The sequence below is a fragment of the Mastigoproctus giganteus genome, chromosome 4 (assembly GCF_048544385.1).
Source record: "Mastigoproctus giganteus isolate SK-2022 chromosome 4, ASM4854438v1, whole genome shotgun sequence".
Classification (NCBI taxonomy): domain Eukaryota; kingdom Metazoa; phylum Arthropoda; class Arachnida; order Uropygi; family Thelyphonidae; genus Mastigoproctus; species Mastigoproctus giganteus.
This window is the reverse complement of record NC_143578.1, coordinates 204,903,283-204,930,439: the sequence shown is the minus strand read 5'-3', so window position 1 is coordinate 204,930,439 and position 27,157 is coordinate 204,903,283. Positions and strand designations below refer to the sequence as shown.

Genomic DNA, 27,157 nt, shown 5'->3' with positions numbered 1-27,157 from the left:
ATTGAAATTTATAAAAAAAAGAGAAGATTATCTTGGAAACAAACACCTCTTGAAGCATTTCTAAAGACGACGACTCCTTGTGCAACAAACCGCGTGCTGAGCCAATAATGAGTGATCAATTAGTGTGCATTTAGTCGATGAAGAATAAACATTCTTTAACATTTGTAAATCATAAATAATTTCTTTATTATTATAATTTGCTTCATTTTACAGGATACATTTTCCTTTCTTTGGTTAAATCAATCATTGCTTAAACTTAAACTAATTAGCTAACTAATTTCATTGTTGAGAATGTAACCCCTATTTTTTACATTGTCTACGGGTAATAAATTCCTGCTTTACAAGTTTTCACTTTACGAGCGCGCGCTAGGAACGAATTAACTTGTAAAGTTGGGAACTACCTGTAATAATAACGATATCAGTATTTATGATAAAAATGTGATAAATAATAATGGTAAAAGATTAATAGATATCTCATTATTTAACAAGATGCAAATAATGAACTTTTTTTTTTAATCATAAATATACATGGAACATATCAGGTTCAAATAAATAATAAAAGATTATAAAACAGCCAACAATAAAATGGCACATTGTATTCTATGTTATAGTTTTTAGTTACTAACAGCTCATTACTTGCTTGTTGCCAAAGTTAGATTTCCCTCAGGTTGGCACAAACGTCCATAGGATCCATTTCATTTGAATGATACAATAATTAATTGATTGATTGACAGAAGACTAAATGAGATGGAGAGATAGAAAGAGAAGAATATATGGAGGATGAATGGAGAAAATTCTTAAATAGAAACAGAGGAAAGTTTAAGTAAAACAAAGTGGAAAAGAAAGAGGTTTGAGGAAATGGGAAGGCCAAAGAGAAGATAAGAGACGAGCATATAAAAAAACTCACCCATCAAGTCTAAGAGTAATCATAAACAATAAAGGGGGGGGGGAAGCCAGAGGTAAAAGACAAACACAGAAAATCATGGGATGAGTTTGTCGTAAAGTTAGAAAGGGAGATATTTACGTTTCATTCAAAATTCTTAATCTTCAAAAGGAAATAAAAAAATTATATATAATTGTCAAATAAATATCATGGCACTATTTTCTAGACCTATATTCTAATGGCAATAATAAAAATGACACAAGAGCAGAGAAGGCAATGGTCAGGCCATACCTTGAGTACTATATACAAGTCTGGAGGCTTCATTTTAGGAAGTATGTAGAGCTTCTGGAATGAGTACAGAGAAAGGCAACAAGATTGGTAAGGATAACAAAGGGTTCCTCTTACCAAGAAAGGCTTAAGTTCTGTAAATTGCAGCATTTAGAGACTAGGCACCTGTGATCTGACTGAGGTGTATAAGGCCTTGAGTAGTTTGAGCATGAAGCTCAATGCTGATGGATTCTTCCTCTTGCTAAGATTATGCACCTGAGGGAGCATAAATTCAAATAGAGGAAAGACATTTGTAGAATAGATGTGCGGAAACTTGCCTTCAGCCAGCAGGGGATTGATTGCTGGAACAAACTTCTATGTGTTTTTGTCGAAGTTGATAGCTTAAATAAATTCAAGGAAGAACTGGAAAAACTTTTGGAGTGAATGGATGGGTGAAATGGGAACAGCTTATTTTTTTGGCTGAGGCTGTATAAGTTTGCTTTCTTGAATCATATGCCTCTACTAATGCTAAACATAAAATATATATATATTGGAGTAATATTAACGAATGTGGTAATTATAAAATTCTGGTTATATGTGTAAAAATATTAAAAAAATTATTAGAAGACTGTGTGCTGATGGTGCCCTAAAAATATTAATAGAAAAACACACAGGGTATAATTTACAAGCACATATAGCATTTACAAATTTATACAAAAGCTTTTTATCATGTTAATAGATGGAAACTCAAGGATGGAATGCCCAACAAACTTATTACACAATATATAATAAAAATATTAATATTAAACTATATTCTAAAATTTGAAATCGGAGACATCATTGGAGCCTCCAATGAGACATCATTGGAGCCTTTTCCATTATTGTATATAATACATAAATTCTTTAATAAAACACTGGAGAATGACAGTTCATGGTATTATATTGTGAACTCTCATTCAAATTTAAAATTTTCTGCAGTTTATCAATTTTAGCTGCTCAACCAGAAGACAGCTTTTAAACATAGTTACTAAAACCTTCAATATGAAAAAATTAAAAGAAAAAAAGTCAAGTCTACCTTTTAGAGCAGAAGTTCCCAACATTTATAAGCCCACGTACCAGTCAAAATATTATTAAGTTTGAACTCTTAAATTTCAACATTAAGCCCCCATCACACACTAAACCTGACTCCTTGTACATTACATCTTCTGGGATGTCATTCGAGAATGCAAAAGGGTTCCTAATCCAATTATGTGCTATAAAGTCCTCCTGAAAATATTTTTCAAAACTTGTGTGCAAAGATTTTATGTTCGTGGATGTCGTCAGTCACATTTTTGGTCATAGATAAGTTATTTTCTTGGATAAAATTGTGAAGTGAAGAATAACATGCTCATATTGTTTTTTAATACCTGCTCTTCCATTAGTTCTAATTTTCTTTTAAAAGCATTAATTTTATCACCGGAATCAAACACTGTACTAGTTGTTCCTTGCAAACTCAGATTCAAGTCATTCAATCGGGGAAAAAAATATCTGCTAAATAAGCTAATCTGCATAACCACTCTTCATTCAAGAAATTATCTTTTTTGGGATCTTCTGATTGAAGAAAATTATATACGTCGGAGTGCAACTTGAAAAGAAAATGAAGGGCCTTTCCTTGAGAAAGCCACCTCACTTCTGTGTGGAGTAACAGTTTTTTATGAGCACTCCCCATTTTGTTGCAAAGAATGTTAAATAATCGGGAATTAAGAGTTCAAGATTTTATAAAATTCACTGTCTTTACTGTTTCATCTAGAACTTTTTTAGATTAAATGGCATATTTCTTGCAGCTAAAGCTTCATGATGAATTACACAGTGCACAGACTTACATGCCGGTGCCACTGTCTAAATTTTGGTAATTACACCAGATAGCTTTCCAACCATTGCACGTGTTCCATCCATGCAAATCCCAACACATTTTATCCAGTTTATGTTATTTCTCTTACAATAATCATTAATTATATTAAATATTTCATCGGACATTGCTTTTCCACATAAACCAACCATTGGGCCAAATTTGAGATATCCGTGCTTTCATCAATCTGCAGGGAATAAAACGAGCTCTTTCTTAATCTTTCAAGTAGAATTGCTTCTAATTGAGATGCCATGTCATCTATTTGGCGTTTTACCGTATTATTCGATAGTGAAACATTATCAATTTGTTTAGCTGCTTTTACGCCCAAGATACATTTCACAATATCTTTGGTTGCTGGTAATAACAATGTTTCTCCAATGAGTTTTTCTGCACTTAGCAATATGTAAACTCGCTAAATATTATGCTTTCACTACATTGAAATTAACATCAGTGAAGGAAGACAACTGTTTCCTGAGCACACAGTTCAGTCATCTTTCTATGAAAGAATTCACAAGTTTTGTCTTTTAAATTTGGTTGTTTTGTCATTAAGTATATTTGAAATGAAGAAATGAAGGTTTCAAACTTGAATTGGATAGACATTCTTAACAAACAACACATTGCGGAATTAGTTCTGTTTCTGTGCCTGATTTAATACAGAAGCCATAAATTATATAATCAGGATCATACCTCTCAATCCATGTTTGTCTATGTTAATCACTACAACTGCAAACACTACTTTTAATGTTCACTAACTAATCTCTGAAGGAAGACTAACCGTATAAAATAAGAAGGAAAAAGAGGGGAAGTAAAGAGATAAAGTTCTATGAATTAAGAAGTACAAGAAAGAAAAGAGGTATATTTTCCAAGAAGAAAGACTTGCATAGATACAAACTGTGAAAAATAGAAAGAAGTTTTGGCTTTAGTAAGATATTACTATTTAAAAAGTTTACTCTCCCACGAGGGAAATTGCAGGTGGTTTCACTCACATTTCGCGTACCGGTAGCTCACGTCTCGTGTACCAGTACCGGTTCGTGTACTGGAGGTTGGGAACCCCTGTTTTAGAGGAATTAGATAATTTTAATTAGATAATTAACCATTCTTACAGGGATAACAAGTATCAGGAATATTTAAGAGCAGTGGAAACATTACAACAGAAAACAATGAATAATTACACCCACGGAGGTATACAATAGAGCAGTGGTTCCCAAACTATTGAGATCTATGGACCTCTTCAAAAATAAAAAAAAGATTGCGGATGTCCTATACATATATATAATTTTTTTTTTTTTTTTTTTTTTTGGTTTTTTTTTTTTAGGAGCATTAGCAACTAAGGCCGTATTGCTCCGGGATATGCGGTGGTCATTCCCTGATCTTTCCGCATCTTCCGTATTTGGTGGTGATGGGCTCGAACCCTGGTCTAATCAAGAAGCATGTGATACGCACTACTGCTCCTTCCCACCTGGCTACGGAGGCACCCCATATATATAATGATAAAATTAGAAGTAATTAATAAAAAATACAAAAAGATGGAGAAGTAAATAACACAAGGTGCCGAGCCTAATAGAGGGAAAGAGAAGAGAATGAGAAATTAAAAGAAAAAGAATATTAAGAACCTAAAAAAAAAAAATTATAAAATTATATAGAATTAAAGGCTGAATTAACAAGCTAAATCATATGTACATGAGCTGAAAGGGAAAGAAGAAATTAATCAATGTAAAGTAAAAGTGAGCATCAAAATGAGAGTGGTAGGAAAAGTAAATAGGAAAAAAAAAAAAACAAAAAAAACTTTTGATGCAAACTAAATAAAATTGGTACAGAGATCAGGTCATCAGGGGACTACACCTGATCATGTACCAAACCACTGCGTTTCTATGCAAACTTATGTTGATGTTGAAGATTAAAATATAACAACAGGAAAAAAAAAGGGGGGGGGGGGGGGAATAAGACCTCCAAAAACATAAGTAAGGTAGCCCCAATGCAGTGTATGTAATTAAAATAAATTAAATTAAAACAAATTAGAGTATAAAAGCCCTATTTTCATGTATATGGCTTAAAAGTATAAAATGTAATGTAAATTCTGAATCGTCTAAAGGACAAAAAGTTTTGAAAAAATTATTTGAAAAGTGTTTTGAAAAACACGAAAAGGTGATTTTAGTATTACAAAAGTAATGGTATAGAAATGGGAAATAATGCAGGGTAAGGGAGGAAAAAAGGTGTTAAAAATAAAAATAAGGGAGGCGAAAACAGCAAGAATGAGAAAAGTAGGAATGTCCGAATCACCCTCGTATTGCATTAATAGTTCAATGGACGGAAGAAAGAAGAATAGAAAGTATATAGATGAGAAGAAAAGGAAAAGAGTTTAAAGGATACTAGGCAAGCTTGGTGTGTAAATACTCAACCTCTTAGAGAGGTTTGTTTGTTATTTGGTTTTTAGGAGCATTAGCAACTAAGGCCATATTGCTCCGGGATATGCAGTGGCCATTCCCTGACCTTTCCGTATCTTCTATATTTGGTGGCGATGGGCTCGAACCCCGGCCTAATCAAGAAGCGTGTGCTATGCACTGCTGCTGCTCCTTCCCACCTGGCTACGGAGGCGCCTCTCTTAGAGAGGACCTTGGCTGTGAGAGTGTTAGTAGAAGTAGAAACTAATACCACTGGCCTGTGTTATATTTTAGAATGCCAAAAAATATAATGCCGAAAAAGCAGAAGATAAAGTTCTGTTGTAAATCCAAAATGTTTTTTTTTTTAAAAAAAAAAAAGAATACCTAATGTGTGGATTATTATAAAGATTTCAAGCCTCAGAAACTGTTTTCACAATGTCTTGGTATACAACATTTATCCAGTTTTGGAATGCTTCATGAGGTATTGTATATTTGTAGGCTAACTTATTGCAAAAATTCAAGATATTGAGATACAGATCATATATGCTGCTTAAATAGGCTTTATGGGTAGGCCTAAATTTGAATCCCTTTTCTATGGCAGATTTGAGTGAAACGTTATTGACAATGTCCAGATTGCCAGTGATAATATGCCCATGATGTTGATCATGGATTTACAACAGAACTTTATCATCACCCCTGTAGATAAGGCTTCCAACGATTTTGCCATTTTTTGCAAACAGTTTTACTATACCACTCTTAAAAAGGAAGTTGACAACAGCACCACCTTTTTGCATTGTCATCTCGGCATTAATGGAACCATTAAAAAAACTTATGGCCCTACATAAAAAATTATGCACTAAAATTCGCAATTCTACTTTACCATTCTTATACATGATAGCCAAGTTCCATAAGCATTCTGTTGGCTTCAGATTCATTACAAATGCCAAAAAAAGTGGCTGTTATCTGCCAGGCAAACAATTTTTTAAACTTCTAAATACTATATTTATTAATCTTCCATCTACTTGGATCATCAATAATAATCATGACATCATCAAAACCTTTAATTCCAATAAGAACATTTTCAGTATTGAAACTTATGACTTTTCTAACTTATTTACCTCTTTACCAATATAATCTTATTATTTCTGTTCTCAATCAATTATACTCTAAGTATAAGAACATTCTAGTTGTAGATGAGGTTGTTTGGAATAACTATATTAACCTAAGTATTCTCAACAATTACATTTATGATGGTAAATGTACTTATAGAGTATGGGCTCGCAAATTTCTAGCATAGTCTCTAATTTATTTCTATTATTACGAAGATCTTTATACTCGTGATAATCCAAACCATAATTTTATGCATTTCGATACGTTGACGACATCCTGGTTCTGAATGTTCATTTTGAAATTATTGCAAAAACTATATATCTTATAGAACTCACCTTGAATAAAGAAAATAATGGTAATCAACAAGCAAACTTCCTTGATTTAAATATTACTTAAATAGCCTCCCACTTCACCATAATTTGGAATTATTTGATAAAAGAAGTAAATTTAATTTCAACTTTATCTACTTAACTAATTGGAATTCAAATATTTCTATTAAAGTTCATAAAAACATCATCTATACACAAATTATTCGCATTGCAAATCTAAGCAGCAGTCAGATACTTTTCAATAATGCCTTAAATGGCCTTTATACTAAATTACGCATTAACGATATTCTAATTAACTTCAATTATATTGTAAAAAATACATCTGCTTTCAACAAACAAAAATTTGGATTCACTATTTCTCATTTTGGTTAGGGCTAACCTGATACTTGTACAGCTGTATAGATGTAAATTTGAATGGTGGTATTTCCACTATTTTGAAAGTGAATGCATTCTGAAAGATATTCATGCCTTTCTTCTTTCCGAACGATATTCATGCCTTTTCACTCTCTAAGTTTATTTTCTATATTATTATTATTATTATTATTATTAATATTCATTTTAATAATCATTAACAATTGTAACGATACTCCATTTTCTCTGCTATCGTCTATGACATGTTGCTCACACTTCTTTCAGAATTTTTCTCCAGTTAACATTTTTTTGTTTTCTCAACTATAGAGGACTTCTATGTCCCTTTCGTGTATTTCTCTACTGAGCAACTCCATAGTCGTCATGGCTCTCCTTCTGTTTATATTCCATTTTTACTTACTCATCTTGAATTGTTTTCTTTCTAATGTAATACATTTTGGCCAACTTTGATGTTATATAACTTAAAAGGTTTTTAATTGTTTTCTCCTATTCACTATTTTTACTTTTCGGCATTATATTTTTGGCATTCTAAAATATAACACAGGCCAGTGGTATTAGTTTCTACTTCTACTAACACTCTCACAGCCAAGGCTCTCTCTAAGAGGGTGGGTATTTACACACCTAGCTTGCCTAGTATCATTTAAACTCTTTTCCTTTTCTTTTCATCTTTCTACTTTCTATTCTTCTTTCTTCTGTCCGTTGAACTATTAGTGCAATACCAGAGCGATTCAGTCATTCCTACTTTTCTCATTCTTGCTATTTTCGTCTCCCTTATTTTTATCACCTCTTTCTCTCCCCTACCCTGCATTATTTCCCATGTTACTCATGGACCCACAATTAGGGTTAGGGCAAACTTGGTTTCCTCTGCATGTCGATTGAGAGGGGGTCATACTTTTGGCATTTATAACATCTCAATGGATTAAGAATGTAGGGTCTAATGCGGCAAAGTAGATAGCCTGCTTTTATTGATATTGGTAGATTTGGTGTGTTAAAGGTTAAGAATAATATTCCTTGTAGGTGTAAGTGTATTTTCTCTTTTAACCATAATTCTTTGCACAGCAATGACATTTTGATCTTGAAGCTCTTAAGTTATCTCCTCCTCTGTGACATTCAACAGGTCACAGCTGGATATGACACCCTTAGTGTATTTAGAGCTGCATGGGAAGAAACTTTTACTGGAATTCCAGCAAAGTTTATAAGTTTCTCTAAATGTTTGCGGTTCATTGCTTCCACTAGTAGGTCCACTGTTTGCAGTCTCTTGACTGTCTTGGGAGATCCTGCCAGACTTTCCAGGTGTTTCTGGATAAGGAACAGAGACAGCTTACTGCTGTCTCTGTTCCTGATCTGCAAGAGAGTGCATTATGAGAGATGCAGGAAAATCTGTCACTGAGGAATTTGTTTTCAACCTCTTGGGTTGCGATGTGTCATGTTCAATATCTAACTCTGGGTGAGAGCTTGTCGGCTCTAGAGGTGGAAACATAGTGATTCATATTTGCTCCTTTTGGTCCTTGGCAGATTAACTATTCTGCCAAGGTTTTCTGGCTGCAAGGTTGCCACTGGGAGGCAGGAGCAGTGTCTTGTGTGACCAAGCGTAAAGTAGTAAGTGTTAGTAATAGAAATACGAAAAATAAAGAAAGATGGCTTTTCTTTTTTGTTCTGTACAAGTACTTTTGCAACAGGAGCAGTTATGAAATAAATAAATTTTTAAGGATAGGAACATAAAAGAACTATAAATCGCTTTTAGACAATTGCACTTTAAGCACCGAAAAAATGCTCGAACACAATCGCTTGGCACTTGGGGCCCCATTATGTAGTAACTGCATTCAGATATGACAAGATTAAGTGCTCTATCTATACAAGAAGGATAAGGATAAAATGATAATAAACAAGAAGGATAATAAATAAGGATAAAAGGATAATAAACAACGATAATAATAAACAGTGGCAAAAAGAAGCTTTAATTATTATCCGGACCTCTTTTTGTTGTATACAACAAAAAGGTCTGGATGATAATTATCCTAAGCCTAAAAATAAGAGAGACAGACCCTGTATATATGCACAAATATACTATGACTAGTATAAAAATAAAAAATTATATAAAATAATGTAAAAAATATAGATAGATAAAAAATAAAATAAAACCAAATAAGGGCAAGGGAGTATTAAGATAAGCAAAAACTTATTTTAATACTCCCTGTATAATTTATCTTAGCATATCTAACCTCCTGAGTAACTTGACTGCACTAATTTATACAGGGTGTTCATAAATGATGTTTCCGATTTTGATATATTTTTTTTAAGGATTACTTCAAGCTACACATACCAGCTGAAAGATCAATTCAATAAGTTTTATGAAGGTACATAAAGTTCAATGTGGGCACCATGAGTAACTCGATATCATAGTGATATTCGATATTCAATCTCCTGCCACACTATCCTTCATTTCACAATCAATTTTACCAAAGGCTTCTGTGATCAGAGCCTTCAGCTCCTGCAGTGTCGTTGGCAGTGAAGGGATGTACATTTGTCCTTCACATAACGTCAAAAAAAAGAAATCCAGATTTTGTTGCATGAAATGCTAACACACAGAATGCTTTCTCCGGCACGGTCGCCATTTTGCCATTCTGGCGAATGTAGGCGCTGTGTAGCTGGTAGAATGCAAAACTGGCAGTTGAGTACCAATTTAAAAAAAAAACTTATTGAATTGATCTTTCAGTTGGTATGTGTTTCATGAGAGTAGCTTGAAGTAATTCTGAATAAAAAAAAATATAAAAATCAAAAACATCATTTACAGACAACCTGTATTTACTGTGGGATTTGAGTTTTCAGATAATTTACAATCATCTCATGCATTTGTTTTCCTTCCAACATTAAATTCTATTTGGCATCTATTTTTGTCTAAACCTTGAACAGTATCTCTTAGTTTGTGCAATAATATTACTGGTCACTATGATTATTATACAGAACACTTCCCATTTCATATCCACATTGTTTTTACATCAGTTGGTCACACTGAATAGTTTAAAAAATGGTCAAGTCCCTTATAATCACTTTTGTAAAAAATACAATCCCTTCCTTCAAATAAGAAAAAGAAAAGGAAAACTTACATGGTCCACTGACCAATAATGAAACAATTTAGGTGAATTAATCACTCTAAACCATGTGAAATTAGTAATGCTGAAAGTACAGCCCAAGTACAGCCCATAGCATATTTAGTTAACTATTGCTGTTTCCACACAAAAAAAAAAAAAAAATAAATAAATAAATAATTATAATTAACAAAGCACTCATATTAATAAAAATTAAACAATAAAAGCCAACTTCCATGGGAAGATTCCCTTGTGATTTCCGAGATACTGCTGCATGTTATGCAAAAGGACTACAGAAATCCATTCTCAAAACCAAAAGCAGACTTCCAAATAAAAATATTAACTGAAGTAAAAATAATAACAAAAAAAAAAAAAAAAAAAGAAGAAAGAATAGAGATATCACAGGCTTGATTTCTTCAGGGAAAACACTCACCCCTGTCAACATCCAAAAGGTTGTATTTCCAGAGTGAACCTAAAAAGCAGTCAGACATTCAATGGTGTCCCTATATGATCTATGACAGAAAAAAATGAGAGAACTAAATAATCTGTGAAGATCACGAAATCAAATACTGTTCTCTTCAGCCCTCTTCAGGCTAAATTAATAAAAAACCAAACACAATATGAAATGTAATTTTTGAGCAGACCAAGGTGAATCAACAGAACCAAAACAAATGCAAATATGCAAAATAAAATTACCAAATCAGATTACAGAAGAACTTCACTAAAAATAATTAAATAAATAATATATGTGAAACAATATCAATCAATATTGGTGTAACTAAAATAAAACTAAGGCCTAGGGTGATAATTCAATTCCATTTACCTCTGCCTACAGTTATTTCTCTAAATTATGATCACCACCATCTGGTGGTTCCTTTATTTGAAGATTCTAAATACACAATGAAGCACTGTTAATAATCAGATTAAGAATATTGCTTTCTCTTGCAGCCTCTCTAACATACTGGTATAGAAAGCACAGTTCACCCATTTTTGTGTTTGTATGAGGCAATCTTTGTGAATATGTTCTTTAGAACCTCAAGAGGCACAAGTGGCAACTACTCTGCAAGACTGTCTATGAATGTCCAAATGTTTAGCATTTGAAACAGCTGATTGGATGGATGCAAGATTAAAGTAAATAATTCAGATAACGATGCAAGAAAGCATAAATATCCTGTATTTTTTGTGATATTTGCTTGTAATACATTTTGATCATTTATTAAGTGACTTCTAAAATGTTCAGCTCCTATTCTATGAGGTGTGATCAATTAATTCATTTAAATGATTCTTTCAAGCCATTTTTTGAAGACTGCAAAATGCTTCTGTTGTAGCTCTGCGAACATTGTTGTCGGAAGCAAAACACCTTCTCAAGAAAGCTCTGAAGTTTTCAGAGATTTCTTCAGAAATGGAAACAGGAAGAAATCACATGGGGCTAAGTCCAGTGAATTAGGGGGATGTGGCAAAAGCTCGCATCTATGGCAGTGATCTCTGGCTGCACAATATTAGCTGTATGGGGCCTGGCATTGTTTTGATGGAGGAAACTACTCCATATCAGAAAGTTCTTGTCATTTCTCACGAATGGCATGGTGAAGTTTGACTCTGAGAACCTCAGGGTGTGCTTTTTATGTCAAAAAACACAAGAGCCATTTGTTTGTCTGTCAAACAAGAAGCTTGAAATTTCTTAGGTCTTGGTGAATCAAAATGATTCCACTAACTTGATTGTTGTTTTGTCTATGGATCATAGTGAAAAATCCAAGTTTCATCTAATCGCTATTTGATTTAAGAAGTTTTGACCCTGTGTTTCAAAACGATCAAGCATTTCTTTGCACAAGTATATTATTTGCTGTGTTTGTTCTGGAGTTAAACTGTGTAGAATCCAGCAGGCACAGATTTGCAACATTTTAAGGTGATCTTTCACAATATTGTGAGCACGACCATATGAATGGTTGGTTGGTTGGTTGGTTGGTTGGTTGGTGGAACAGACTGCCATCCCTTGTCATGGAAGTTGATAGCCTAAATAAGTTTAAGGCTCAGCTGGACAGGTATTTTGAACGAACAGAGGGGTCAAGTGGAAGTGGGTTTTTTTTTTTTTTTTTTTGGCTGATGCTGCATAAGCTTGCTTTCTTGCATCAAATGCCTCTACTAATGCTAATACTAATGAACTGGACATTCTAACAGCTAATTCACAAAGTGTAATTCACCTGTCTTCATCTGAGATTTCCTGGGCCATCTGCAACAGACTCATGGCCTTCACTGAATCACTTGTGCCATTTAAATATGGCCGTCCTACCAAGACACTCAACACCATATGCTTCATTTATCTCTAACTGTTTCCGATGCATTTAAGCCCTGTCTGACATTAATGGATCACATATTGCTGTTCAAGGGCACAAGATGTATGTTGGTCATTCAATCTGTATGTCCGACATGACACTTGTTTCAAAATGATCATCAATGACAAATGACTAAACAAATTCTCTTCATGCAACACTAGCTCGAAAAGTACTGGCATGTGCACACAGAATCTGGTCTGCAGCGATCAGGAAGAGCGCTTCTAGCAGCAGTAATGGAAAGCTCGCAGTAAACAAAACCTTGCACCAGTCTGCAAATTAAATGATCAATACATGTGGAGTTAATTGCACTGTCTCTTCTTCTTTTTTTTTGGTGCACAAGTAACTGCACACCAAAAAAAAAAACAGAGAACTTCACGAGTATTCCAGTATATCAGTGTTCTGCCGTTTCAGCTAACACATTATCATCATATCTTAATCTGCATAGTCTGGAGCTAAAAGTGAAGTCACAAGTGCACATATATAAACAAAAAATTTAGTTATTTTACCTTAGGGAGACCAACCATATTTTCAATACCTTTACATATCAGAAAGGGAGAGAGTTTTATAACGACTTATTTACTACAGAATGTAGAATGGGAAAGACTAAGACATGATTCACAACATAATTTTTTGATTATTTTACACTGTATGGCAGTGTTTCTAAAACTTTCTGAGCCCGCACCTCCCTTGACCTGTAAAATTTTCCCGAAGCCTCCCTTGAAGTAAAACATCCATAATTATGCAATTTCTTATTTTCAATACAATAATTAATAAATGGAATAATAATCCGGATATTATTTTATTCTTAAAAAACATTAATGCAGTGGTTTCCAAACTTTATGTTACTATGCCCCTTTTTAAAAAAAAATCTAATCTTGGCGCCTCCCCCCCCCTTATTTCATAAAATAATACAGACACATTTTTAAATGGTAAAAAATGTATTAATACAAAAAATGAAAAAAAAAAAAAAATGCAATTGACAGAATAATAACAAGGTTTTATATATATATTCATTTTTAAATTAATTTGTTTTTAATGCGATAGATATGCTTGTTTATTAGCACAAAGTTTATCAAATCTAGGTGTCATTGAGGAGAGTGCTACTCGTAGCTCTTTTTCTTCTACTAAACGGGCTCGATATTTGGATTTCATTGCAGCTAATGCAGAAAATCCCGTTTCGCATAAATATGCTGTTACGAATGGCAGCAGTACTTGAATTGCTTTGCTTGACAAAGTATTATATTCTTCACTTCGATTCAACCAAAATTGAACTAGGATTTCACTCTGAAATTTTTGTTTCAATGAAGTATCGCATGATAATTCTATCAATTTTTACTTTTCAATAGTTGTCAATCCAAATTCATCATCTTGTTCATCGACAAATGGATTCTGTATCCATGCGAACTTTTTAAAATCAAGATCTTCGAAATAATGTGAAAATGCATTAGCAAACCATCCAAGTGTTCAGTAAATACCGTATTTCCCCATGTACAAGATGCACCTTAATTTTGGGGCCCGGAATTTGAAAAAAAAAAAAAAAAAAAAAATGTATTACATAAAGTTATTGAACTCAAGTTTTATTTCATAAAATTCATACAACTCCTCATCACTGTCAAAACTCCAATCCATTAGCTTGTCCTCATCTGTGTTGTCGTTGTTGTTAGTTATTTGGTTTTTAGGAGCATTAGCAACTAAGGCCATATTGCTCCGGGGATATGCGGTGGTCATTCCCTGACCTTTCCGCATCCTCCGTATTTGGTGGTGACGGGCTCGAACCCCGGTCTAAATCAAGAAGCGTGTGCTACACACTGCTGCTCCTTCCCACCTGGCTACGGAGGCGTCCCTCATCTGTGTCTGATGACGAATCACTGTCTTCATATATTGCCTCGTCCTCAGTTCCATCTATGGCATTTGAAATGCCACACTTTAAATGACTTGACAATGATCTCAATCTTGATATTATCCCAGGATCTTTTCACCCAGGTACAAACTTCTCCTATAGTTGGTTTCTTCACTCTTCCTGCTGGTGTCAAATTTTCCCCAGAAGACTTATCCATTAGTTCCATTTGTCTTTCATGGCAGGTTTGAAGGGTTTGTTAATGCCGACATCAAGTGGTTGGAGCTGGGATGTCAAGCCTCCAGGTATGATGGCAAGTTTTGTTTTTTGCTCTGCAGCAATCTTCTTTGTGTTTTTTATGTGTGCCCTTCTGATCAAGCACCAATAGGGCAGGTTTGCGTGAGCTCACCTGGTCTCCTGCTCCAAACTTTCTCAAACCAGATCTTCATCCCATCGTGATCCATCCAACCCTTGTCATGAACGTGGACAATCACTCCTCGAAGAATGTCTTCTTTTGGCAATGTTTTGTGTTTGAAAATCAGCATAGGAGGCAGCTTGGTTCCGTCGGCACAACAAGCTAGAACAACTGTATAATGGGTCTTTTCATGTCCACTTGTCTTCACAGTTACAGGTTTCAACAGTTCTGTTATTTGGGACATCAAATTGAAGGAGGACTTCGTCCATATTTGCAATCTGTCCCAACTCAAACTGATATGTCTTCCGACATTGAATGACAAAACGATGAAATTCAAGGACCTTCTGCTCATAGCTTTCAGGCATCTTTTGGGCAAGTCTGGTGCATGTACGCATGCTTAGTCCATTCTGTTTCATGAACCTGAAGCACCAATTGTGTCCTCCTTTGAAATCAGTAACTTCTTTTTCATCAGCAATTCTTCTTGCCTCCTGCTGAACCATCTTTGTGGACACAGGAATTCCAATTGCCCTTTGCTCCTCAATCCATATCTTCAATTTCCTCTCTAAATCAGGCCATTTTGCTGACTTGCCTCTAATAGCCTTCTTCTGCCGTAGCGTTTTCAGTAGGGTTTCTTCTTCCCATAGCCAGTCTCTGATTGTTTTCTCAGTTGGAGGAGGACCAAACTTACGTTCAGCAGCACGATTTCCATTCACTTTTGCAAACTGGATCACTTTTAACTTGAATTCAGCACTGTACGAAAATCTTTTCTAAGTCATTTCTGGTCAGAACGTAATATACCTAATATACCGGTAACAAGTGCAAAACAATGAGCGCAAAGACAACAAGCGCAAAATGCAAGTAAAAAAAAAAATCTACAACCACTGTATAAGACGCACCCAGTTTTTAGACCCCAAATTTTTCGAAAAAAGGTGCGTCTTATACATGGGGAAATACGGTAGATTTTGTTTGCTTCAATATTAACTCTGGTGCAGAAATCATTTAAAAGTGGAAACATGTCGAATTTATTTCTTTGTAAATTTGATTTCCATAGCTCCAATTTTTTTATGAATGCTTTCACGTTGTCTTTTTGAATCAGTGAATGCTTTTGTGGTCCTTGCATTGATTTATTCAAAACACTCAATTTTCCAAAAATTTCAACAAAATAGGCAAGTTTAACAATAAAGTTATCATTCCTAAATAAATTTGCCTCTTCATTATGATTTTCATCAAGAAAAATTGCAATCTCTTCTTTGAGTTCAAACTCCCTTTCAATCACTTTTGCACGAGATAGCCAGCACACTTCACAATAGTATAGAAGTGAGGTATAATTAGCTGCCATATCTTCACACAGCTTTGCAAACAACTTAACTTTTAAAGGACTGTTTTTTATGTAGTTTATAACTTTCGTAAAAATGTTAAGTTCCTCGCTCATATTTTTTGACACAAGAGCTGCTCTGTGAAGCATGCAGTGCATCCAGTTAACTTTGGGTGCTTTCTTTTTAACTAATGCTTGAAGACCTGCCTTGTGTCCTGACATTGACTGTGCTCCGTCAGTACAGAGTCCAGTGCTGTTATTCCACTTTATGTCGTTCTCTTCAAAAAAAGTGTCAATTATATTAAAAATTTCATTGGATGTGGCCTTTCCAGGAATGGGGTTGCAAAATAATATATCTTCTATTATATTAGTTTCTGCAAAATATTGAATATATGCAATTAAATGAGCATCTTTAGCTACATCAGTTGCCTCATCTACTTGTATGGCGAATTTCGAAATACGCAGTCGAGAAACTAACTGATTACAAAGGTCTTCAGATATATCATCGATTCTTCTGCCAACTGTATTATCAGCAAGCGGTATTTGTTGCAACTGTTTCGCATATGATTCGCCGAACTTTATTTTAACCATATCAATAGCTGCTGGTTAAACTAGAGTTTCTCCTATTGTGTGTGGTTTTTTACATTTTGCGATTCTGTAAGAAACTTGGTACGACGCTAGCAATGCATCTGAATGGAACAGAAACTATTTTTTTGAGCATTTGCTTTTGTTTATTAAACTCATCTAATTTTCTTTGAAAAAAATCTATGGGCTTACCAACGTATTCAGAATGCATAGTTTTAAGGTGCCAAAACTTTCGTACAAAACAAAACATTGGTTTTTCCAAGCCATCTATAATAACACCTGTGAATCCTAATGATAAATAGGATGAATCGTATTTTCTTGTCTTGGGAGTTCTACCTCCTTGTTCCCTGTTACTTGTATTCCCACTACCTTTACTTGTCAGCATCAGTCATGGGCGTCCACAGAAAATTATTTTTTATTTTTTTTAATTAAACAAGTAGATTATAGAGTTCAGTATTGCATCAATACAAAAACGCATACATAATGTATATAAATTTACAATATAAAGGAAACAAGAATTAATATATATATATATATATATAACAGTTTTTTTAGTTAATTATAATACCAACTAGATAAATTGGAGAATTTAGCATAAAAGTATTAGGGATGCAAACTATACTCATTTCTGTTTGCCATTTGCCAGATGGCAAATGGCAAACAGAAACAGATAGCTTCAGCTAATTATTGATGGGATATATTGAGTGGAGCTAGCCTTAACGTTCCATTCAATGTAGCCATATACAGTAATACCCCAAAGTTACGCGATAGGTGGGTCTGACGAAAATCGCTTAAGTTCAATTCGCGTAAGTCGGGGTACAACTTTGCATATAAATTTTGTTTAATTGGGACCAAGGACTAACAAAAACATGTTTAGAAGAAAAATATTTAATAAAATTGCATTTCTTTATACATATTAATACAAAATATGTATTAAAAAATAAATGAATTATGTAAAAAAGTTATTTCGATGTCGATGGCTTCATAAAATCTAACAAATTCGTCTGAAGACACAGCGCCTTCTTTTTTTCATGCAGAATTTCTTCGTAGCAAGCTAATAATTTTTTTATTCCTCGCTTTGTAGCTATAACGCGTTCTTCGTTAGAGTCTATGTTTTCTAAAATTTTTAAGCCCTTTTCAATTGAGCTGAGACCTTATGTCAAGCTTGCAATTGTCATGTGCTTTTCTGGTGGAACTGGGTCTCAAGTGTCAGATACTTCAGTGGCGTTTTGCTCACGCATCTCTATGAGCTCATTCATTGTTAGCTCCTGACTATGTGAATCCAACAGTTTGTTGACATTAGGGCTTGCAAACCAGTTTTATAAACCGGTTAAATCCGGTTTTCATATTGAGTTGATAAAACCAAAACCGAGCTTCTAAAACCGGATTCGGTTATTTTTTTTTAGTTAGCCCTCGAATATAGTTTTTTGTTACGCACATTTTCTTTTGTTTGTTCGTTTGTCTGGATTGTTCAACTGCTTTAGGTTTTAAACATGTTTTTTATTTTATTTTATTTTATGTTTAGGTACGAATCTCATGGGCAAGTGGCCCAAATCTAGGAGGGATACCTTTTATCTTCCCACCGGTATCATGGCTCGATGCAGGTGTACTCATTTACTGAGTGAGTCGGAGCGATAGCTTAAAAGAAAATGCTCAAAATTTCTCCGTTCCATCTATCTTGTTCGCCAGGCAAGTTATGGAATGCGCCTTATTGATGGTTACCCACTAGAAACAGATTTGCTGAATATTGCATCAAATTTCAATCGTAGAAAGTTTTTTGTTTCTTTATTCCTATTAAATTTGTGATCAAATGTTCTCCAAAAAGCAGCTTCACCAAATTTAGCTTTTATGTAATTGTGAAAATACAATAGATTTAATTGGGGGAAAAAAAATTGCAAGTAAATAAATAAAAAATTTCTTTCGTGAAAATTTTGAAACTTGCCTCGTTTAGACTCTTCATTTAGTGCTTGCGGGAGTAACGCATAGTGTTATGCCTTTGTTGTCTTCAATATTTTTATTTAAAATTGTCTGTGATATAAATTCCTACTAATTAATATTTATTACTCTTAATATGTCTAAGATGAAATCAAATGTATGGAATTATTTTGCTCGAAAAAGCAAAGATGAAGCACAATGTTTGAAATGTCAGAAGATAATGAAGTCGTCTGGAGGATCAACACCATATTTGATGTTGCATTTAAAGAAAATGCATCAGATTGACATTAAACAAGATAACAGTGAACCTCCCGTACAAATGGTAAGAACATTAGAAAACTTTATCGTTAAAAAATCTATGGAAGAAGAGATTTCAAAATTAGCTGCTTTAGATGGATTTTCTTTTAATTCAATTGCCAAGAGTGAGTTTATACAATCAAGCCTTCACCTTCAGAGAAATAAATACGATAAATTACCACCAGCCTCAGTGAATGGAATTAAAAATATGATTCTGAATTACTATAAAACTAAGAAAGAACTCATTCAGCATTTAAAAAATTCATTGGTTTTAGGTGCACGGTATTCATTGACTCTAGACGAGTATACAAAATAAAAGGTATATGAATATAAATGTGCATTCAAAAGACAATCATTGGTCATTAGGTCTTATTGAGATTAATGGTTCACTTGATAGCAGAAGAACTGAGCAAATTGTGAATGGATACTTGAAGGAATTTGGTTTGAACTTGGATGAGGATATTGTTGCCTGCACCAATGCTAGAGCAGCAATGATGATTAAGTTTGGCAAGCAAATTACGCCTAATCATCAACAATGTATAGCCCATTGTATACATCTGTCAGTTATAGATGTACTTTATGAAAAAGCAATAAATTATGGTGCCACAGTCTGAGTCTTCCAAAGACAATGAAGAAGTTGAAGAAAGACAGCAAGGCATGCCTTATCAAACCGACTTTATCGATGAGCTCATTTATTTCTTCAATCCAATGGCCAATATTGCACAAACTATTAACAAAGTCAGAAAAATGTGCAAGCTTTTTCGAAAATCGCCTACCAAAAATGACATATTACAAAATTTTGCTAAAGCAAAATTTAATGGGAAAGAATATAAACTTATATTAGATTGCAAGACTAGATGGGATAGCACATTCTATATGATTGAGAGATTTTTGAAATTGAAAAATTGCATTCCAAATGCGCTATGTGCAGTAATGTCAACTGAAGCTGTGTCTGACGATGCCTGGAAAACATTTGAATTGCTATGTGAAACTTTACGACAAGTTGAAATGATTCTGAAGGCTATAACCTCTGAAGATACATACTTACTTAAAGCAGAGTCTTCAATAGAATTTCTGCTTGCTAAGCTTGATCTTGATACAGCAGAAAACCCATTTGCTTTAAAGTTTCACCAGTCTTTTCCAGCGTTACAATGTAAGACGAAATTGCCAAACTGTGGCTTTGCTGAGCTATCTACACAACCCCAAAAAGTTTAGGAAAGAAGATTCAGGTTCAAGAACTTTTGATTTTCCAAGTAAGCAAGTTTTGAAAAAGCATGCTGAAGAGATTTATCAGAGATTATTTGCAAAACATTCCGAAGGAGTCTTAGCGTTGAATGAAGAAACTGAAAATAAACGAACTGTTCTTTTAGAAGAAAACAAAGACTCATCTAGTTCCGATATTGGAGATACACTCATGTGAGAGTATGATAGTGTAATAAAGAGATTAACTGAAGAGCCTTCAAAATATCTGAGTGAATTGGAAATCAGCCAAGAATTTAAAATTTTGGAGGCAACTAGCAGTAGAAGTGAAAAGCTGGAGAAAGTTTATAGAACACTGCTGACCATTAAACCAACAAGTGTCCAATTTGAGAGAGTGTTTTCGATCACTGGTCTCTTTAACACAAAAATAAGGTCAAGTCTATCAGGAAAAATGCTTAATATTCTGTGTTTTTTAAAGGATCATTTTCAGAAAAAAGCTGAGCAATAAATAGTAAAGTAATTTACCCAAGCTGTTTTTTTTCACATTATTTTTTCGTTTACTATACGAGAAGATAGTTTTTATTCAAAGGATTTGAATACAATTTGGAATTTTGTATAATCTCAAGCTGGTTACTTTTTTGGAGCATTTTAATTTTTTTTTTTTTTTTTTACTATAAGTGGTGATAGACTTTGTTTAAAAGATTTGATTACGATTTGTACAATCTACCCAAGATAAAATAAATACCTGTGTTATAAGCTTTTAATTATTTTCCCTAAGAAGCCTGAGAAAATTGGTTTTAAAAGTAAACTTCGGTTAAACTCGGTTTTGAAATTTCTCGGTTTTATGCAAGCCCTAGTTGACATCATTACCATTGACTTCCAAATCTAATTGCCTGGCAAGATTAACAACTTCTTCTATCACATGAGCGACACGATCAGTTTCTGGCATTTTCGTCTTGTTCTTGAAAAAAAAACATGGACAAAGTTTCTTCCAGACACCATTCAATGTTTTTTTGTGAATTTCATCCCAAGATTCTTCAATGATTCTTATGGCATCTATAACATTGAATTGTTTCCAAAAGTCTTTAACAAATATCTCACTATTTTTGTCTCATAGCTTCATTCAGACGTGCAAACGAACGCCTCGTGTAGTAAGCCTTGAATGTTTTGATAACTCCCTGGTCCACCGGTTGAAGCAAGCTGGTTGTGTTTGGAGGCAAAAACACAACTTTCACACGTGGGTCGAAATTAATTAGGGTGGCAGGAGAGTGACCGGGTGCGTTGTCAATAAGAAGCATCACTTTAAATGGAATCTGTTTAGACTTGCAATAACGTTCGACTTCGGGTATGAAGTGGTGACCAAACCAGTCCTCAAAAACGGAAGCTGTCACCCAAGCTTTATGATTTGACTTCCAAATCACTGGTAAGCTAATTTTAGATATACACCAAACGAAAAAATCAAGAACCACGTAACTCCGAGTTCGCGTAAGTCGGGATATTACTGTATCTATAATTAGCTATATTATCATTTTAATTTTACTATTTTATATTATTTTATTTTATGTGTTTATTTATAGGGTACAACAAAGAAGTCCAACTTAGGTTACCTAAACTTGGCCCTTTGAACTTATGACTATAGTTTGCACCCCTAATACATTTATGCTAAATTCTCCAATTTATCTAGTCGGTATTACAATTAACTAAAAAAATGTTACATACAGACAGATGTAATGTACAATCATAAATTTGATGGCATTAATCTGTTCTGTCACTCTTTCTCCTTTTCTATTTCTTATATTCTTTTACATAACTTCACACATATATATATATATATATATATATATATATATATAGATAATAATAATTTCAATAATCACGTATCGTATAAGAATTGAATTCTCCGTCAATCGCTTGCAAACCTATTGATGACATTTTCAATAAATTTCTTCTTTACCGCTTCCTCTTCTAGTTTCTTCCTGTGCACACTAATCATACATAAACGTTATAGACGAGTTTTTTGAGATAGTGGACACCTTAACCATGTTTTAACACGTCTCAAGGTGCTGAAACTTCTTTCAATGGTACAGGTCATAACAGGTAATGTCATACCAATAGTTATTGCCGAATTAATAAAAGGGAAATAGTCGCAATGTTCCAAAACTTCTGGTAAAGTTTGGGGAATATCAGTCGATGAACCAAAAACAGGAACTCTGTTTTATTGCTGCAACAGATGAAACACGTGTTCTATGGTTACCCTGCTGAGGGCCGAAACCGGCCAACCCATAATGAAATTTTAAGGCAGACAAAGGGTCCCATGGTCGAGGGTGTAAGGTTACATATCTCAATCACTTTTATGATTATAATTTGTGGAATTTTTTACTCGATCCCAGGGAGGAGCAAGTGCCCCGTTTGCCCCCCCTCTGCGGACGCCCACGGCATCAGTATCTTCATTATTAGTGGATTTTCTCTTGTACCCAGTCAAAAATTTATTCATTCATCTAAAAATATTAGGATTAAATTTATATTCTTAAAAAATACAACTTCTAAATTACTAATGATTATTATCAGTAAGTAATCACGCCAAAAACAATAAAAAAATCACACACCGCTGAAACCATATTTTCAACCATGCAGCTAATGCTACACTATGCAATCTATCTATAAATGTCATATATAGTACACACTAAATTATATATATTACATTACATCATATCAATCATAACTCATCAATCCATTTCAGCAAAATATAATTTTTTTTTCCCAAATAAATGTTTATTTCACGTTTATATTGAAGTTAGAGTGAGATAGGTGGCGGTAAATGCTTTAAAAAATAGGTTATAAAATTTAATGTTATGTTATGAAAGTTTATTTATATGTATATATATTTTTATTTATATATGTTGTTATGAAAAGTACATTTCTGTTAAACTTTTTGCGCCTCCTTTTGCACTAGTCCGCACCTCCCAGTTTGGAAATCGCTGCTGTGTGGAATGGAACTACCCATTGTTATTTGCCTATTTAGAATCTAAAGATCCATGATGAGTTGACATGTTAATGGAGTCCATTGTACTTTTTTTAGAGCATAACCAAACCAACTATGAACATCTTCATAGACTACTGGGTAAGATAATGGCAAAACCATAAAGAAAGAGGATAGCTAGCTGTAAAAATGCAACAAGAGAAGAATAAAAAGGATTTTTTTTTTTTTCTAGCTTAATGAAATCAAAACACAAGAGGAAAATGTAGTTTAGTATATCCATTCTATTTAGGAGACATAAAATTATTCACCTATTTCCTTTTCCTTATTTAATGTACCATGTCTCTTCCTTAAAGCTTCAGAAACCCATGGCTTTCTCACCTTCTTCCTTGGTAGTTTATGCAAACTAGATAAATATATATATATTGTTTTTAATGAAAACTATTTTTTTCAAAATCAATACATTTAAAGTATATATAACTGCAAACAAAATATTCCAGAAATTACTATTACAAAACTACCCACTACAAAATATGACAATCTACAGAAATCCCATTATAACATCACTGATTATTTTTTTGTCCTTTCAACTCATATACCGTTACTAGGCTCCAGGTAACTTTCAAGTGTGGGGTTACCATATATTAATAAAATCGACAATCAAGTTTCAAATATAATCATCAAGTGTACACTTAAGAAAAATTAACAAAATAGTACGTACATACTTGACTTAATCACAATTTTAATGAAAATTTAGGAAAGTACATTTTAAAATAATTTAGAATAAACTAATACATTTTACAACTTACACATCAGAAGTGAATTGTAATAAAGAGTGAGTAGCTCTTTATTTTTAAGCCATTTTTAAGTAGTATTTTGAATAAATAACACTATTAATTAATGTTTTTTTAAAAACTTAATTTCTGTAATACTTCCTAAATTTATTCTTGAATATTTCATAACTATAACTATGGTTAACCCAGAAGTGGTGGTGCCTGAGGTTGTGGCAAACATGTTAGTGCAACAGCTGATGGATACAAATTTTTTTTCTAATTTCTGGAAGAGGTTTTTTTTTTTTAAATTCTGCTCGGACAGTGCCAATATTAGTAATAGCCATATGGTGCTGCAAAGGCCACAGGCTTTTGCAGCACCATGTGGCTAGTACTAATACAGCCACTCCCCATTTTATGTATGGGTTGCATTCCACGGAACTCTACATAAGTTGGAATTTCCATAAATGCTTATACAGCACTCACAATTATGTTCGCTGAATTTGATTGAAGCAAAAAAGAAATTTTCAATGAACATGTAAATAGAATTGTTTATTCAATTTTTTTTATCTTGTAGGAAAAATTTTATGTGTAGGAAAAATTACAGAAGTGTACAAAATTATGAAATTACAAAAAGAGAGAGGAGACAGGCATAACATCAGCCTTTTGAGCATTGTTGCCAGAATTAACTCTCTAGCTGATAAGCACGCTGCTGAGGAAGTTGAGGGCTGTAGAAATTTAGAAGCAGGTTTTTTCCAACATATCACAAAATTTCTCTGCAGCTGCAGAATCAGCACTGGCGACTTCACCGCATACTTTAATATTTTAGAAACCAGTGCGATGCTTGAAACTTTATTAAACCACCCAGTGAACTTCACTCGTTGATGCTTGAACCTCAATTAAACCACCCATTGCTTGCCACGAACTTGGCTTGGGGTTTGCTATACTTATCCTTAATATCTTCATAAATACTTCTTGCCTTTGCTTGAATGTCTATTGGACTCAGGGGAACTTGCTTCTGAATCTGATTTTCCATCCATATTATTAATAAGCTTTTCCATCTTCAATATAGCACCTGAATGCTGTTTTTAAATGCATTGATCCTCTCACATGTTCTTTTATATGCACACTGTCCCTTAAAATAGTATTCACCGTTGAAGCGGCGAGATCTAATTCTGTGCAATAGATGACAAACTTTGTCCTGCTTTATACTTCTTAATTAATCATCTTCATTTCTAAATAAATTTCCTTTGTTTCTTAGTGCGACCAGCACTTGAACTTTCCATTGGTCCCTTTCCCTTCACCACTGTAATAAGTAAATAGGAATGAAGAGAAGATTCTGAAAATTTATTTATGTTTTTTATATGACTGAAGATTTCAATGAAGAAGAACTCAATTCACCATAATACCATAATGTAAAAACCCACAGAATTCCAGTTATCGGTATTATCGCAAATGCAATAAGATCGAGTTTACTACTCATTTATAATAGATTTATGTTACCACAATTTTTTAAAGTTTGCACCCGGCTGGCAAAAACTTACGTAAAGTTGAATTTCCATAAGTCGAGTATTATGTAAGCCGAGGAATGCCTGTATTTTTTTTATCCTTCTAGACAATATGGAGCCAGTTAGTAATAGCACCACATGGCTATTACTAATATATTTTTAATTTTTGATTCCAGCCAATGCTGCAAAAGACTGTGGCCATTGCAGAACTTCTCAGAGTGGGGGAGGATCATAGAGATAAGAAAATACAAATTATATACTTCTCTCCTCACAGAGGTAACTATACAGTTGACTTTTGAATTTATTCTAACTGTCAATGTCGACTACCTATGAAGGCAACCTGTTCCAGCAATCAAGTCTAAACCTCTTTCCCTGTAATTTGAATATATGCCCCTGAATTCTGGAACTATCTATAACAGTGAAAATTCTGCCTTCATTTATTTGACTAACTTTTCTCAGAGCCTTATAAACTTCCATCAGCTCATCTCTGAAGTGCCTGGTAGCCAAGCTCAGAATGCCCACACATACATTGTCTTTCCTCATGGCCGCCCTTTAGCTGATCTCACCATGCAAACTGCTCATCTTTGGACCCTTTAAGAAGCTCAGTCTTTTTTCAGGTAAGGTCTCCATACTTAAACACAGTATTCCAAATATGTTCTTACAATTACTGTATAAAGTGGGACTATGACCTCCTTATCTCTACAAAATGTTTGATAAATCATTGATAGCAGACCAAAGCTAATAAGATGATCGTCACCGATCATCTTATTAGCACAATCTCCTCTATCATTCAAGAGTTCGTACCTCTTAGTAAAAATTACAGGAATAGATTCCCTCATTGGATCATGACAGACATAATTGCGATTATACGAGCCAAAGAACAGTGCAGAAAACACTTTAGGACGACACATGATGAAGCATATATGGCACTGTTCAAGGAACACAGAAGTAACATTAAAAGGATGATCAGAAAACAATACGCTCGTTATATTCAATCAATTCAACACAGTTTCACAGTAAATGGAGACCTGAAGCCATTCTGGAACATGCTAAAGAATTCTAATAACTGCTTAACAGGAACCAGGATCATTGATTCCAATGGCAAGCCTATAACCTGTGACAAAACTAAAGCAGATCTTTTTGCAACCTTTTTCTCCTCCTTTTCAGAGAAAACAGCAGCTACTGCTGCATCAGCTTATCAATTTCAAGTCATTAAGGATGATACACTGAATAATCTCTCGGTGGACACAGACGATATCATTCAAGTGCTTCGGAGACTAAAAAAAGATTTTTCTGCAGGCCCAGATAACATTCCACTTATCTTGTGGAAGAAATGCTTTCCACAACTGAAATATATAATATTGCATATATTCAATCTTTCCGTTAAGTCTGGTATCTACCCCACTCACTTCAAAACTGTTAATGTTATTCCTATCCCAAAGAGAAGTGCAAACCACTCACTAGAGAATTACCGTCCCATCTGCCTTATGAACTCGCTGGCAAAAATTCTGGACACTGTCATTCACCACCGATTAATGGAATATTTTCATCACTTTATCTGCGACTGCCAACATGGCTTCACCAGGGGCCGATCAACTACCACTAATCTTCTCACTATCTGGCAACAGGTTCTAGACACCGTCGATCGCGGGGGACAGGTTGATGTGATCTA

General features: G+C 34.0%; 1 protein-coding gene across 1 annotated transcript in view; it reads right to left on the bottom strand.

The window, feature by feature from the left end:
* The window catches only part of Pbp95 (proximal sequence element A Pbp95), a 542,864-nt gene that overhangs the window by 14,423 nt on the left and 501,284 nt on the right, over window positions 1-27,157 (bottom strand). The window contains exon 21 of the mRNA XM_090372002.1: window positions 23,519-23,613. Coding sequence (XP_090228128.1) covers window positions 23,519-23,613 — 95 coding nt within the window. The remainder of the gene's footprint in view (window positions 1-23,518; window positions 23,614-27,157) is intronic.